Consider the following 16,376-nt stretch of genomic DNA (forward strand, 5'->3'; position numbering starts at 1 on the left):
TGTAGTGTTACAGGAAAGCAACAGCTGATTTAGGCCTAAAATGCAGGTTGCACCAAACTAGCCAAGCCAAAAAAATCACACAGCATTAGCAGTTGAGAGAGGAGTGGAGAGGAAATGGAAGTACACAGGTAAAACTTTCTGCACTGCCTGGCAAGACTGTAATTTGAGTCATTAGTGGTGTACAATATTTAATAAACTCTTCAGATGGATTCCATACAGTCAGCCCAACTTTCTTTTCCCTCCTTTGCAACAGGAAAGCTTTGCGCAGTTGCCAGGAATTGATTCAGTGCATGTGAAGCTATCACTATCTGTCAGCTGAAACACAGAGCTTGGCCTGCAGCAGAGCAAAATGGATTAACTCTGCCTGTTTCCGTGCCAGTTACCACAATGCAGTTGACAGGCTATATCCCTCCATTGCAGTCATGCAAATAGAGCCTTCAGTACAAAATAATATATTTTTCAAAGGGAAAAATCTATTCATCTTAGCAGACAGTCATGGTTTCCACTTCAGTTTGCATTCTTTTAAACCTTTCAATCTGATAGCGAAGCACTTTATTGCACTTTAATTGCTATAGAGTTCTGACCGTCTGCCTCCTCCTGGCCTTGATCACTTCTTGACAAAATCAAGTGTTTTTTCTAGCCCTCTATTGAACGTAGTTGAATTGTTGGTAATGATAGGACAAAGCTATTTACAGCACTGTTGCAGAAAGCATATTTGAAACTTAAATTCTCATTGTGCTGTTCATAATACTGGTGTATAAAAAGTTGAGGCATTCTCAGCCATATTTGAAGTATATCACAGAAGGGCTTGGTTTTGACCTCAGTGTCAGCAGTTATCTGTTAATACTGATATATATTGAAACTGCAGACCTCATCATTGTATTGTAGTTTATTAGTTTAAGTACTTTTGCGACTTATGTCAGTAGATAGCCAGCAAATGGGATAATATTCTTGCATGTATGAAATTTAGAGGTTAAGATGATACTGACTTCATTATGAAAGCAATCATTCTTTTCCTAAGAGAGGAGCCTTTTTGCTAGCTCCCAGATTTTATTTCATCATTTTGATGATAGGCCTTATGCAGAGAGGACAGCTTGGATTGGAGTAAGTTGCAGTGATGTGGTAGACTGTTTCCAGTGAGATTCCTGAGTGTTTTGCTACAGGTTGTTTTGGTTTCATCACAGTTTCTCAACTGTTTTGCAGCTACTGGAATGGAATTGCTTGAAATCAGTTAATCTGGCAGTTTGACTTACCTGAAGTACTTCCATCTCCTATCAATAAACAATGTCATTATTACTTTAGTATGAAGTGCTTCTGAGTTGCTCTCAATAATGTAATACTTGTTTTAACTTTTCGTTCTTCTAGTCATGGCGACGACCATATTGAAGAAATTGTGACGAGACTCTCTCATGACACTGCTGCTTAGAAATATGTTCATATCTCTGTTATCATCCCTTGAGAAGGGACAAGAAGAAAAGCTATTATTCAAGGTCACAAATGGAATAGCAAGAACCAAAACTCAGCACCACCTTTGGACCATGAATATGGTTAAAACTGCCTTGAAGAGAAAGGCTAATCAGGGGTTATCTGGTGATGACTCTTTTTTTCTCTTCTATTGAACACTGTCTTCTAGGTTATTTTTTTAAAGGAGAGAAAAGACTTTATCCTAGGAAGGAGCTGCCCACAACTGTATCTCTATACGGGCTTTACTGGGTGTTTTTTAAGAGCTAAAATAAACGGTTTGTTTCTTCTATTTATTTTTTTAATTTTCGAATGAACTGTGCAATACATTTTTGGATAGGTAGTGGTTGAGGTGATTTTCCTGGTGAACTAGGCACACTTGATGACTACTCTCTCCCAGTTTGATCTTATGAGTGCTAGCTAAGGATCACTTCTATATGCTTTTGCCTACAATAAATCCAACTTGCAGTACCTCATTTGTTTACTCCTAGCTTTTGTACTTATATTTTCTGGAGAAAAGAAGTATGTTCCTGTAAATTGTAAATAGTTAATACATAACTGTATCATATGCTGATCTGTGACTGTTGACAGCACTAATCTGACAAGAGCTGAGATGGAATAAAATTTATTTACTGTATAATTTTGGAACCTCTTTGGTATGGTTTTCTTTGGAAAGGATCCACCAATTCTTATTCCTTCTGGAGCCATCCTTAGCTAAAAAGATGAATTCCAGGCTGAAGTGAGAAGAGCTATTCAAGTGAGTACCTTGAGGCGTGAGCGGTCAGTGGAGACCTTCAAGTTTTCAGGGGTTCACAACCTGTGAAACAGACGTGGTGAGCTGAAGAGCTGGCGTTGGAATATAGGCGATAGGGAATTTTGCTTTGTAGAAGTTTAAGATTATGTGGTTTTGTTCTTTTAAATAATGCATTTTAGCATGTAGGTTGTGATCCTCTGAAGCAGTATGCAAGTGTGGATAGATTTAACTTATTCTCCAGCTACGTTGATACTTTCCCTGTCAATAACTGTCGTCTGTACTGTGTATGCTACCTTGTCAAGATGGTTCAAGGTCCTCTGCGAATACAGCTTTTAACAAGTGTTTATAGGAACAGCAGTCCTCTAAATAGCTAATCTGAACATAAGCAGGCCTTCTAAATATACTGCCCATTTGAAAGACACTTCTAAAGACTGCTAGGAAGCAATGGTTACTTGCTGATTCTGTCAGGCCTGGAACATGTATCCTGTTACAGGGATGCTCTGTCTGTTCTCCTGGGTGCTCTTCTGTTAGTCAAGGATAACAGTGGGTCCTCCTCACAGCAGAAACAGGTTTGGCTGGTGTGGTGTGGTCCAAACTGACAGATGCGATTCGTTGTTCTGTTCCAGCTGTCAACGGCACTACCCAAAATGTTGTATTTCTGATACATTATCTAGATAATCTCAGCTTCATGTGGCAGTTGGGTTGCCATTACCTTGGCATTGTTGGCATTTCAAGACTGTATCCCCACTACTTGCCTCTGATGATGAAGTTCAGCCTTTTCTTGCATAATTCCCCCATGTTATCAGTCAAGTTCAGCCATTTCTCTTGCTATATCAATGGTTTTCCATGTTCCATTTAGTTGGCTTATCCTCAGGCCAGAGCACAGTAAAAGCCTAATATTTGTGCATGACTCCAGAAAATAAGTACAAGCCAATGACATGTAGGAGGTTTGATACAGTTGGGGCTTGGTTTGGTTTGGGTTTCTGTTGGTTTGGTTTTGGGAGCCTTCTCTTCTCCAGGCTGAACCAGCCCAGCTCTCTCAGCCTGTCTCCAGAGCAGAGGTGCTCAATAATTTTATGCTATAAATTCAGTCATAATACTTTTTGATTAATGCTAGAAATTCTTAATGCTGCTTTGATTATTTGTAGGTTCTCAGTCTTTTAGGGGAAGTGGTGTGAGCTTTTTCCTTTTACCAGACATCAAATGTATTAAATTGGGTTTAAAACCCACAATATTCTTTGTAGTGTTTTGAGTTAGAAGAGCTCCTCTTTGCTTTTGTTGGGTAGCAGATCAACATCCTCCAGTGCATTGCCTGACACAGCAGCAGCCTCTGCTTGGATGCTTTTGGCCCTGAAAAACATATGTTCCTCTCATAGCTGGCTTAGGGTTTGTAGGATTTTGCTATCACTATCATTACAGCAACCTAAATTATAGCTTTGAGTTTCAGGTTTCCATGTAAGGTATATGTTGTCTTGGGCTTTGGGAAATTAAATGCAGGGATCTGTTACTTTGACAGTGAGTATCACTATGATCACTTTCAGTTCTCTTGTCCTCGCAAAAAGGCTGTTTTTCACGTTTTCTGGGTTTGTTCTTTTCCCTTTCCATGATAGACACTTGTTATGGACTGTACTTTGTCAAGCATGACTGAAGTGCAGTGGAGCCAACTGAAACAGTCTGTATTATATTCATACAACATTGGATGGAATAAATAATATTTTTTCCCTTAAGTGACCTGATTAAAGTACACAAAGGAGATTATAGACTTATCCTTGGTTTCTTTTTTTAACTAAAATCAGACAAACACTCCCCAAACTTTCAATTTTGAAAGTAGGTTGGTTTTTTTCCTTCTCTATTTAAGTTGTAAGCAATCACATAATGGGGAAGTGTGTTAAGCACAAAAGTTTTGTCAGACTGAAGTTTTAACTGCTTCTAGGTTTATTTTTCTAAGAGAACATGTAAATAAGGCATTGCCTTAGCGTTTAAATAAAGGAAATGAGTTAGAGTGAAAACATGTAAGTGAGAGCTTCACTTCAAGTAGGGTTTTTAGGTTGGAGTGTTATGAAATACTGCTTGAAGTGCCAGTGTGACTATAATATATTCCAGGCCACAAATACTTGTGATTATAAAATGCCCTTGTTTAGACACACGTAGCTAAAGCCAAAGGCTGTATCAAAGTTTTGGCTGCCTTTGTAGCAAAGGTTAGAGGCACCCAAGCTCGTTCAGACTGGGCTGGTAAAAAATGCTGCTGTAAGAGAGTGTATTTGGATTGTCTTATGTTGACCTTGCCTCTACTTTTACATGCAGGATACATCTGATAGACCCATACATGTGTGCATAGAAAAAAATGTGTCACTCTATTTATAAAGATAAGCCTTAATGTTTATCAAGTGTCCTCTGATGTCCTAAGGATTAAACATTGTTAATTTAGATTAAAAATGCCAGATTTTTTTATTCCTATTTCAGTGCCTAGGCTGTTTATTGGCAACACGCAATTTCAAACTTCTTATAAAAGCATTCTGACCTACAAATCCATTGAACTTCCAGTTCTGCCATTTATAGCTCACAAAAAAGGGACTATACTGACATTCATTTTCTCTCCTCTAAAATGGGGATTCCAAAAGCTAAGATGAATGCTGAGAAGATTGGTTTCATTTTGCAATTCATACTTCTTCCAGACAATCTTACTGTCCATCTGTGTGTGCTACAGAACATACTTTTTCCCCTCTATGAGGTTTGTTAAATGGAACAACTTCTTTTTCATTTGCTTTTTAAGAAAACATGGTTTTCTTCTATGATTTCTACAATCCCATGGAAATCAAGAGGAGCAGAGCTGGCAGCTTGTGGGTTATCCAGCTGCAGCTATTATATAGGAGTCCTTGTGGCTGTTCCTAGACGCTGATCCTCAAAAGCATTGCTAGCATAGGATTCTTAAACTCTGGTTGTTGTATGTTCACAACGTTGCAAATCAGAGATGCCAGAGCAGAAGAAAGCAGTAAGTTGTGTGTTACTATACGTTGTGTCTATGATCTAGGAGTTGCCACCTTTAATTTTCTCAGGCAGGCTCTCCTTTATACTGATTGTGGTTTTCCTCTGTTAATGGTGAGTTAGTTTCCTATATGTATTAGTGTAACTTTAAAGGCACGTTGGCTCAAACTAAGCACATCTCTAGAGATTTCATTCATTATAGACCAGTGACAGCTATAATTGCCTACAGTTGACAATGCCCTGTAATATTTCAGAGAAGCAGTAAGTAAGCCCATGGTAATTTCATGTTATCTCAGGGAAGTGCTAGCGCATTGCGGTGCAGCAATGGATGATGATGGAGTCCACTGTGGTGCAGACATCTGCTGTGACAAATCACTTACTCCTCTTGGTTGCATGTTCTAGAGCAGCCCAAGTCATGTCATCGCTTGGTGGCCATTGGGCTGATGAATGAGGTGATCATGTTCTAATTAGGCATGTTGCCACAACCAAAGCCACTTGAATTTTGGCAGGTAGCTCATCCAAATGGAGACCAAAGCCTGCCTGGGGGTTAACCAGGTCCAGGGACTGGAAGACACCCAGGGGGCTTATGCTGAAGCGGGTCAGCAGAAATGCCTTTGCCTGCTGAGCTGTGCCAGGCTCTCGTTGTGGCTGGGTGGCTAGGATCTCCAGCATTTCTGTAAGTATTTGACTCCACTGAAATGAAAAGAGATGGAAAGCAGAGTGTATGTTGTAATCTTTGCCACTGTTTATATTTTGGAAACTTCAGTGGTCCAAGAAAGTATTTAGCCATCTTATTTAGATCCATGATTCCTATTTGGTACAGTGCTGATGACTGCAAGAAAAATAGCCATTGCATTGAGCAGCATTATACATCCAGTTTTATTTCGAGTAAGGGAAGCACTGAAAGGTTTACTAACTTGGATAGGCAGTAGTGTATCATTTCACAAATGAATCAAAATGGTCAAACAAACAGTACGTACAAATTTGGAACAGGCATCTCCCGGTGCAGCCAACATGACATAAGCTCTGTGGTTCCTTAACCGTCAAGTCCTGCCAGCCTTTCTCACTGAAGCCACAAGCTCTGGAGAAACAGCTTGAAATGGGAAACTAAGCATCTGGATGGAGAAGTACAGAGTAAAGTTATTTGAGATGTACGATTCCTCATGGCAGATCAGATGAGAAGTATTAAACACATTACAGGTTTTGTGGGGGCGTTTTGTGTTTACCACATTTGCCATGTCTCTGATCAACCCTCCGGTTGTTCCTGGAGCTCATCAGCCATTGTGGAGGCAGTAGAAGTCATCAATCAGAAACAGGCACAAGCTGTCGAGACAGAGACCTCCCCACTGCCCATGAGATTTCATGCCCCAGCACATGAGAATTGCTGGAATGGAATATCCTGTGTAAATGTAGCTGGATATTCTGGTTCACTTACACATCTGTATATCTTTATGGATACTATCAGTAATATGGATACGTGCAATTCATCTTTGATGCAACAAATTATTGCGGAAATGAACTGTGGGATTGAAAATAATACTTTACTTCTTAATAAAATGGACAGTATTTCCCTATGCCTAGCAGTGGAAAAGCCCTCCCAAGGTGGTTTTTAAGCTTGAAACAACTACATTGCACACTATACACAATCCAGCAGTTCTTCTGGGGATATGTTGTGCTGGCTATCTAGAACTTGTAATATGCGGAGTAGTATGTCTTAAAAGTAATGGAGGTTATTTCCCCTCCACTTGCCCTGTTAGAGCAGTGAATAAATGAGTGGCAAAAATGAGGCGATAAAGGGATGAGGTGAAAGATTATGGTCTTCCTTTAAGGTAATGAAATAAAAGTAGGCTGGTATCTGGAGAGAGGGAATGGTTTGCTTTCCCACACTGAATTCTAGCTTTGACTTCCCTGAAAAGTGTTTCCACATGGAAAGAAACTGTCCTCACCTTGAAGCCCTGCAGCTAAATGAGTGTTATCTGTGCGTTATTTAAAGCACTGCACGCTTCAGCCCTGACGTTCCAGTGCTGTTACTCATTGCATTAAAACCTGATCCAGCCACAGAATCAGTACAGCAGGTGTCTAGCTTAGCCAAGTGCAGATTTTTCCTCCCATGGTATATTCAGGATGTGATTCTCAGGGTATTGAACTCTTTGAGGTAAAGCCAGTTTCTGTGTGTTTTATGCAGGCTCTGCCATGGTGGGACCTTATTTCTAGGCTGGTACAATCAAAATGTTGCTATAAATACAGGTGAGCAGAAGACATGCAGCTTGCCCATATTTTCCCTTAAGACAAGGTTATCCCACTATTACCTAAAAGGATTCATGGAAGTTGTGCTGGTTTTACAGTGCTCTCCTTATTCAACCAGTCAATAAATACAAACCCACCATGCTAGTGCCTGGGAATCATGGTGTGCCTTTATCTATGGGCCTGTCCAACCTACATAGGGAGTGGTTTTTAATGGATGGGGGGTTTATGTGACTTGCTTGCTACAGCAACAGAGGAGGAGGGGAGGATTAATGATCAGAGACAGCCTCACTGCTTGGGGAGCTGGCCTTGGCCTCGCACTAACCCTGTCCAGGGCTTGAGCATCAGTTTATCCTTGGAAAAAAGGTTTTAAGCAGGCAGAAGGTGAGGGTGACTTTCAGACAGCGTGGGTCTGCTGCTTGTTCTATGTAGTGTAGGGAGACTGAGCATAAGAGGCAGATGCATGAGGTCATCAGCTTATTTTTAGGTTGACAATAAGAGTTTGTATTTCTGGGAGGGATGCTGACTATAGGGAACCAGGAATTAACGTTTACTTTAGATAAGCTCTAATATTGACTAAAAATAGAAGCCAATTTATATATTGTTATAGGCATCCTTCAGCAGGATCCTGGTGGTTTTCAGAAAGCCCTTTGTGGCTGCAGTAATGGCATGCTGTAGTTAGGGAACCAAATAAACTCGGTGGACAAGAGGAGGTAAAAATAACTTCAGTTCATGCCCTTTTGACAAGGTGACAATTAAACTTTGCTTGTTTCTCATGTCACTGTTCCTGTCAAATAATTGTGGGCATAGTTTGTTTAATGTATCGCACTGGGATGCCTGGACTAATTTACCGTGTGTCAAGGAAGTAATTAAACATCTCACCTCATTCCATGCACATCGTGACCAGCTAAACCAGCCTGGTCCCGGGTTTGTGGGTGCTGTTGCTGAGCACAGAAGCATGGCTTGCTTCCACCTGGGTCATACAGGTCTGTAAATACCCATAAGGAGTACAAAAAACCTGGAGAGGGACTTTTTACAAGAACAACCTTCTCTAGTGGAAGGTGTCCCTGCCCGTGGCAGGGGGTTGGAACTGGATGAGCTTTAAGGTCCCTTCTAACCATTCCATCATTCTGTGATTTATTTCTTACGGAGGAGCCTTCACCAAAACTCCACTCTTACAGCTTGGGCACGATAGTGGCTGTCTCCATTTTGGAAGACATCCCGAGCTTTTTCCACTGTTGCTAGAGCTGCCTGGTCATCCTCATCAGCTGTGCGAGGGGGCTGGGAGTGAGCAGCTTTAACGGAGTGATGCTAGAAGCAACTCAGTAGAAATCAGCAGGTGAACAATGAAACTGTCACATCGACCTCCACATTTGTCTTATTTTCTGGCTGGTCTATGGGGTGACAGGGTTCTTACTGCCAAATTCCTCCCAAAATCTCTCTTACACCGGGGCCAGTTACTGAGGTGTGTGAATAATGTTGCTCATAAACACAAGAGCCTGCTGTGTTATCATAACTGCTGTGCTTCTCTCTTTGCATTATTTGTTGTGAACATCACTCTGGGGATTACAGGTTCCATTCTTATTTCCACTGATTTACATTGAAATATATCTGCAAAAATCATTGTCCTAGAGAGTGGGGGGTTTATTTTTCATTTTTTATTTTGGGTTCTTGTTTTCTTTAAGTTCCTGGCATCAACACAGCATCCTTCTTGCTATCCAGATGCTCAAGTTTCACATTATTGAGCTGAATAACTATGCTGCTTCTACTCTCATTTATTAAAAGCATAGGCTCTTCAGGATAAGAGTATTCTATTTTCTGCCCTCCCCCTGCTACATCCAGACACTGGGTTAAATGACCAATTGTTGTATGGCAATTGATACCATAACCAATTACTACTAATGCAGTGCACAATAAGGGAAAGCAATAGCGTAAATGTGTATCAGATAACCCATAACCCAAAAGGCAGTTACCACCTTCCTGCTACAAATGATGGAATTACTTCCAGCCTGTGGGACAGATTCTGCCACTTTTAATTCCTTTTGTGACTCACTCAGCATCGTGCAGGAGTGACCCCTTAATTTCATAAGCTTATTCCCCAAAGCCTGGGTATTTCTTGCCTCTTCCTATGTGCAGCACACAATGAATTAAGGCACTGTAGACAACTTAGGAATAACTGTGTGCTAGGAAGGTCCTTGTATCCCAAATTATTTGGTGAAGGGCTCAACCTTCGAGTGCCCACACACCCAGCCGCAAAAAGTCTTTTCTGTGTGGGGAGAACAGGTTTGGATCTCTAAGAGACAATAAATAGGTTATTGTTCACCTGAACTTTTCACACAAGGAGCATATGATAGTTAACATGTGCAATAATAAATACTGAGTGGCCGGCTAATGAAAAGCAGATGTGCCAAGAATGCCAAGGAAAAGCTTTGAAGGCTGCAGTGTAAACTGGGCCTTTCAACAAGTGGCCGAAGCTCGTGTGACCACCAGGGTCTGTCTCAGGCTAACAGCTTTAGAAATGGAGGCTGAAAAGGAAAGTAGAGACATGACTTCAAGGTATAAATCAGTGACACTTAGTATCCTGTAGAAAAATAGTGAATGAGAGGATCCACCATGTGGCCTGTATTGCATGACTTTCTCTTATCTAATGCATGCTTCCCACCTATGATTTTTGTTTTGATGTAATGAAATGAGATAAATGAGATAGAATCCACAATCAACTGTTTATATGCCTAAGACACATAAGTTTAATGGCATCTAAGTTGATAAAATCTTTAAGTCTAGTTACTTCCACTTAGATTTAAAGCTCTGTTTCTGAAAACTGAACCATAGAATGGGTTGGGTTGGAAGAGACCTGAAAGCTTGCAACCCACTGCCACGGGCAGGGACACCAATGAAGTAAAACACTCCACCAGGAAAATAGTTAAGGTCCCGGTTTATAATACTCTATTTGTTTTATAGATCTCATCACCACTTACTCCTCTGAGTATGGCCACAGCACAGCTAGTAGGAAGTGTTAGTGTTCTGTAAAGCAGCGGCTCCGTAAGCTGCTGTGATGGCATTGTTGTAAAACAGACTGCAAGGTGGCTTTTGCTACCTTGGGGAAGAGTAAACTTGGGCTGTGCTTAGTAGTGGAAACAGGCAGGTTGAAATCAGTGGGATTTTCACATGGGAGGCAATGCTTGCAGGATTTCATTTAAAACTCATCCTTTTCATTGTAACATTGCAGCGAGTTGGTTCTTTCTGAGACTGTATTGTTGTGCAGGGGATCCTCTAGGAGACAGGGAGAGCTGTTGGAGTGTGGCAACTCAGATAATGACTGCGGCTAAGCTACGTCAGAAAACTGTGATAAGGATCCATTGTGTCTCCGTGTCTCAGATACCTGGATTCTTGTTAGCCTGATGTAGAAACCGCAGTTCCTGTGGCAGGTCTAATCCTCTCCTGGTGCTGGACAAAGCGTGGTAATCAGTAAGAGGATTTGATTTATCATTTCTCTTTGATGTATTCCTCCAGGTAGCCTCGCACTTCTCCCTGAAGTCCCAGGGCTTGCAGTAAAGAGGAGGTCTTCTGGGAAGAAGAAAACTCTTAACTTAAGCATTCACCTCCTTTACTTTATAATCCCCTTGAGGTTACTAAGAAGATTATGGAGAAAAACCATAGGCTGAGGCAATGCCTTCTGAAAGCTAGTGTCACGTTTTATTCCAGCTCGTATGATGCGTTCAACAGCCTCATCTAGTCTGAGTTTAAAATTGAGCCGTGGGTGAGAACTCACTAGTTAGCCAAGGACCATGAAATTAGACAAGAGACAATGCTAGCAAGAGAGTTCAGTTAAGATCTTATCATCCTTCTTAAGCATGGAGATACCCATAAGTTATGCTTTAGGGCTTCAGCTGTGTTTCAGTGGTTGCTTAGGAGGTACTGACAAAGGCTAGCTTTGGTGTAGTGCAGGTTGTACTTCTGGAGTTCCCCTGTAGTCACTGATGGGACAAGGGTTTTATCTCTTGACCGTTTTTGAAAGTCCAGCCTCAGGTGCTCTGAACTGGTGGAGCTTCACTTTTCCTTAACCATAGCCCTTGTACCTTGATAACCTGAGATCTTCCTCACAGTAGTCCTGATGGGCATCTGTCAGCGGAAATGAAGGAAACAAGATTTCTTCATCATTCTAGTTAAGATGGGGCTGGCACATATTTGAGGTGTAACCACCTGAGTCACATTGCATCTGCTTTTGGAATATATCGCTGTACCGCTTATATTTGGATTTTTATCTGCTTGTCTTCCTTATAACATAGATACACAGAATGGCTGAGGCAGGAAGGGACCACTGGGGGTCATCTAGCCCAACCTCCCTGCTCAAGCAGGGTCACCTATAGCACATTGCTCAGGATTGCTCTCAGAGGGCTCTTGAATATCCCCAGGGAAGGAGGCTCCCCAGCCTCTTGGCAACCTATTCCAGTGCTCAGTCACCCTCACAGTCAGCTTCTTTCTCAAGTTCAGGTGGAACTCCCTGTGTTTTAGTTGGCACCACTGAGAAGAGTCTTGCCCCATCCTCTTGGCACATTCTGATCAGATACTCCCATACATTGATCACATTCCCCCTACAGCCTTCTCTTCTCCAGGCTGACCAGGCTCCTTCAGCCTTTCCTCACAGGAGAGATGCTCCATACCCTTCACCATTCTAGTGCCCTTTTGCTGGACTTGTTCCAGGAGCTCCATGCGTCTCTCATACTGGGAAGCCCAGAACTGGACACAGAGGATTAGCTTACACAATATTGCCATATAAAAGTGCATCACCTCTTGTATGATGATAAAAGCTTTTTGATCCATTGATTGTCATGCCCACTAGCAAGACCAAAAGCAATTCTAAAGAAGCCTGTGTGCGTTTGATGTATGGGCATTGTTAAATATATAGTGTATGAATACACAGAGCAAGGCTGTGATTCTAATCACGTGTAAGCAAACATATGCCAGCTGTCAGGGAAGATGAGAGATGCAAAACATGACAACTACTTGCTGTTAGCAGTGTATCCAAAAGGGAGCCTGAGTCCCGGTTCTCCCTAAGCACATGCTTGGCTTTGGGTCTTCTGTTCAGTTCCCCTTAGGTCAACAGAGCCCACGTGTGCACTCGTATTTAAGCATTAATTTAAGCTTAAGCATTAAAACAATGAAGCAGAGGGCATAGCTGAGGAGACTGTTGAGTTGAGCTCTGTTACACAAGTAAGAAAATGCAGAGATCTGCATGTACTAAAGAAAGAAAGGAAAACCCCCACCACTTCATCAAATGGGAAAAAATGGATTTTTTCCTTTGACTTGGCTCAGATCTTGGCTCCTTCAGACTGGTATGCAGCATATGATAAATGATTTATAAATATGTTTTACATTATATGATATGTTTTCATCTGGGCACAAACTGACTGTAAATCAGGCTGAAATACAGCCCAGTATTGAAAGCCAGGGCAAGTGTTTAAATGCAATGTTAGTGCATAGTTTTCAAGGGGATAGACAAATGGTGAGGCTGGATCACTAAATAACTGGATTGCTGCTGAAACAGAGCAGTTTAAGAACAGAAATCCCTTAAATACCTGAAAAGGGACAATTGATTTTTGCATATTAGGCTTTCAAAATGCTGGATTTCCACTCTATTCTTCTAGCTATTATTATGAGACAATGCTTTTTGATTGAATCATCAGCTTCTGTATCACCTAAGATTTGCATTGGCTCTATGTTCCACCCAGACAAAACTTTGTGGATTGTCACCCTGTTTGGAAAGCTCTACCAGAGCTCTGCAAGAAAGGTAAGAGACAGTGTTCCAGTGGGAACATAACCAGAACATGTTACCTAGCAAAAGTAATTCCTCTTGCATTTGATGTATTTGATTTCTTTCCATTTCCACTGTCAGAACATTATTGTGTTGTTTCATTCTGTTTTTCCTTAGCTCTACAAATCAGGTATTGTCAAGGGTGTGCTTTAGTGATGGTCCTATGGAGCTCCCCAGATCATGCAAACAGGGAAGCTCAAGCAGTGAGAACGGGGATACAGAAGTGCAGGTCCAGCTGTTCCTAGTTTGAATGGTTCCCTTGCAAAGGGCTGGCACAAGATTCAATATATTATTCCTTGTTCTTGGCCCTTATTTCTAGCATCATATTCATGTAACAGTACATTATTATTACATTGTCACTGGCATTGGATGCTTCCCATCGCGTTCATAAATGGCATGCCAGGATTTTTGACCTACACCATCGAGGCAGGCAGTTTCTGTTTCTGCTCGGACTGATAGAATTCCTCTTGGATTAAGCACTGTGACATGACTTCAGTATTTGGATGCACACTAAAAGACAGGAGTGGATGGAAGCATGGCACTGCTAGCCTCTCTCTGGGTAGTCTTCCTTGCCAAGAATGGGGAGCTGAAGTATTTTATGGACTGACACAGTTCTGTACCTCCAGCTGAAGTAAGTGATCGTCCGCCTGTGCTGGGCACCGGTGAGGCTGCACCTTGAATCCTGTGTTCAGTTCTGTGTGATGGGGAAGGGCTGAGGGAACTGGGGGGTTTAGTCTGGAGAAGAGAAGGCTCAGGGGTGACCTTATTGCTCCCTACAACTGCCTGATGGGAGGATGGAGCCGGGAGGGGGCTGCTCTCTGCTCCCAAGGAACAAGGGATGGGACAAGAGGAAATGGCCTCAAGCTGCCCCAGGGGAGGTTTAGATGGAGATGAGGAACAATTCCTTCCCCAAAGGGCGCTCAGGCATTGGAACAGGCTGCCCAAGGCAATGCTGGAGTCACCGTCCCTGCAAGTGTTCACACACTGTGTAGATGAGGCCCTCAGTGACACGGGTTAATGATGGCCTCGGCAGTGCTGGGGAACGATTGGACTTAGTGATCATTTCCAACCTCATTGATTCTACGACCCTATGAGTGAGTTGCATTGCAGAGTCCTCTTAGGAGGAGTTTCATTCACGTCATCCAGCTGCTTCGCTTCCCTCCTCCTTCCGGAGGAGGATGAACCCCTCATTTTCCCTGTGCTTCAGCCCATGTTCCCTTTAATGCTGTCAAATACATCATCCAGTGCTTGGGTAATTAATTGAAAAGCCTCATCACTTTCTTGCTTCAAAAGGCAGAGAATTTGTCTCAGCAGTGCTAATGGGATCATGCAGCATTTGTGGCCTTTGCTCTATCACAGCATATTGACTTTCTGCCTAAATCAGATTAATTTTATCCGTATTGATAGCATAGTTATAACCCCGCATTAAAATCTTTTCATTAATTGTTTTAAGTCTCCCTGCAAATAGGGGGTAAATGCTCCGTTGTTCTCCCTCCGGGCTCTAATGAGCATATTGATCACAGAATCCCAGACTGGTTCGTTTGAAGGGACCTTAAAGCCCATCCAGTTCCAACCCCCTGCCATGGGCAGGGACACCTCCCACTAGAGCAGGTTGCTCCAAGCCCCATCCAGCCTGGCCTTGAACACTGCCAGGGATGGGGCATTCACAACTTCTTTGGTCCTTTCAGTTTGCTCACACACTAAAGGCTGAAGTTACTGATAAATGACGTTTTATTTGATGCTGAGCACAGCACCACTTACAGTTAGGACTGGAAAATGTTTACTTCTTCATAACCCTGGGTGTACTCTCCTGAAGAAGAGAGGATTTGACTACCCTAACTCTAAGGCAGGGCTGGCGGCCCCAGGGCAGGGCTGGTGGTCCCAAGCAAAGGCTGGTGGCCCAAGCCAAGCGGTGGGAGGCAGACCGGTCTCTTCCGACGCCTCCTTCTTGCGACGTCCCCCTTCTCCCCCCGGACGCTGGGCCTCAAGGGTCGGTCGCTGCTTCGGCGCTGCTGGTGAGAATGGAACCCGGGTGGGAGGCCGGGTCCGAGCGGCAGTCGCAGGGCTGGTGTATGGGAGAGGGGGATGTCCGCTAAGGGAGGGCGGGCGGGGGACCGGAGGTCCGCGCTGTCGGGTGCCGGATCGAGCGCATCGTGCTCCCCGGCGGGGCCGGCGTGCGGCTGCGGCGGGTCCAGCGGCCTGCGCCGCCCGCAGCCGGCAGGGGGCGCCGGCGGAGCGGGTCGGACGGGGCGCGCAGTCCCCGCGCGTCGCGGCGCGGGGCGCAGCGGAGCGGGGCCGGGCCGAGCGGAGCGGAGCCGAGCGGAGCAGCGGGGCGGGCACAAAAGCGCCGCGCCCGGCGGCCCCGCCTGGGAGTCGGCGCTCGGCGGGCCGGGGCTCAGCGCTCAGCGGCGCCGGGACGGGCGGCTGCCTCCCCGGGGGCTCGCAGGATGCCGGCGGCTGCGCGGCGGCGAGGGGCGCGGGTGCTGTGGGCGCTGCTGTGGGTGTCCCTAGCGCGTTGCTACAACGTGGACCTGGGTCGCCCCGTGGTTTTCCAGGGCCCCAACGGCTCCTTCTTCGGGTACTCGGTGCTGCAGCACTACCACGACAGCACGCGGTGGTGAGTACCGCGGTCCCCCGCGGCAGCGCATCTCCTTCAGCGCGGAAAGCGGGACCGGGCACGGCTGTTCCCCGCCGCTGTGTGCAGGCGCGGTGCGGTGGCTCCGCGCCCGTCGTGTGCGGGGGGATTCGCCCCGGTGTCACCCGGATCCCTCTCGATCCCCCCTCTCCCCCCCCACCCCGGTGTGCTGTGTTTTAACGTCGGTGGGGGCCCCTTCCCGGGCGGGCATCGTGAGCTCGCTGTCCCGGGCGGTGGTGTTCCTTGCGGGAAGCATGTAGTAGCTGATCCCCGTGACAGAAAACGCGTGGGGTGTGCAGGAGGGTGCGTCCTGCCGTGTTAAACGGGAGGAATTTTAGCAGCGGTAACCTCCAGGGAGGAAATCCCGATGGCTGGAAGGACGTTCCCGACTCAGACGGCGGTTGCCTCCGCCGGGTGCCCGGTGTTGGCGTGGGGGGCCGCAGAGGAAACGTCTGTGTAACTTACAAAGGGCCAAGAATGAA

General features: G+C 44.5%; 2 protein-coding genes across 6 annotated transcripts in view; both read left to right on the forward strand.

The window, feature by feature from the left end:
- GOLGA4 (golgin A4) overlaps positions 1-2,101 on the forward strand; it is a 54,918-nt gene extending 52,817 nt beyond the window's left edge. For all 5 annotated transcript variants that reach the window (XM_065665768.1, XM_065665769.1, XM_065665770.1 and 2 more), the window contains one exon: positions 1,366-2,101. Coding sequence is in view for 1 of the 5 variants with exons in the window: in XM_065665769.1 (XP_065521841.1) it covers positions 1,366-1,386 (21 nt within the window). In the remaining 4 variants the exon portion in view is untranslated. The remainder of the gene's footprint in view (positions 1-1,365) is intronic.
- A 13,545-nt stretch (positions 2,102-15,646) lies between these two features.
- ITGA9 (integrin subunit alpha 9) overlaps positions 15,647-16,376 on the forward strand; it is a 219,634-nt gene continuing 218,904 nt past the window's right edge. Inside the window, exon 1 of the mRNA XM_065665773.1 lies at positions 15,647-15,876. Within this exon, the coding sequence (XP_065521845.1) occupies positions 15,707-15,876 (170 nt within the window). The 5' untranslated portion in view covers positions 15,647-15,706. The remainder of the gene's footprint in view (positions 15,877-16,376) is intronic.

The sequence above is a fragment of the Lathamus discolor genome, chromosome 2, assembly GCF_037157495.1.
Source record: "Lathamus discolor isolate bLatDis1 chromosome 2, bLatDis1.hap1, whole genome shotgun sequence".
Classification (NCBI taxonomy): Eukaryota; Metazoa; Chordata; class Aves; order Psittaciformes; family Psittacidae; genus Lathamus; species Lathamus discolor.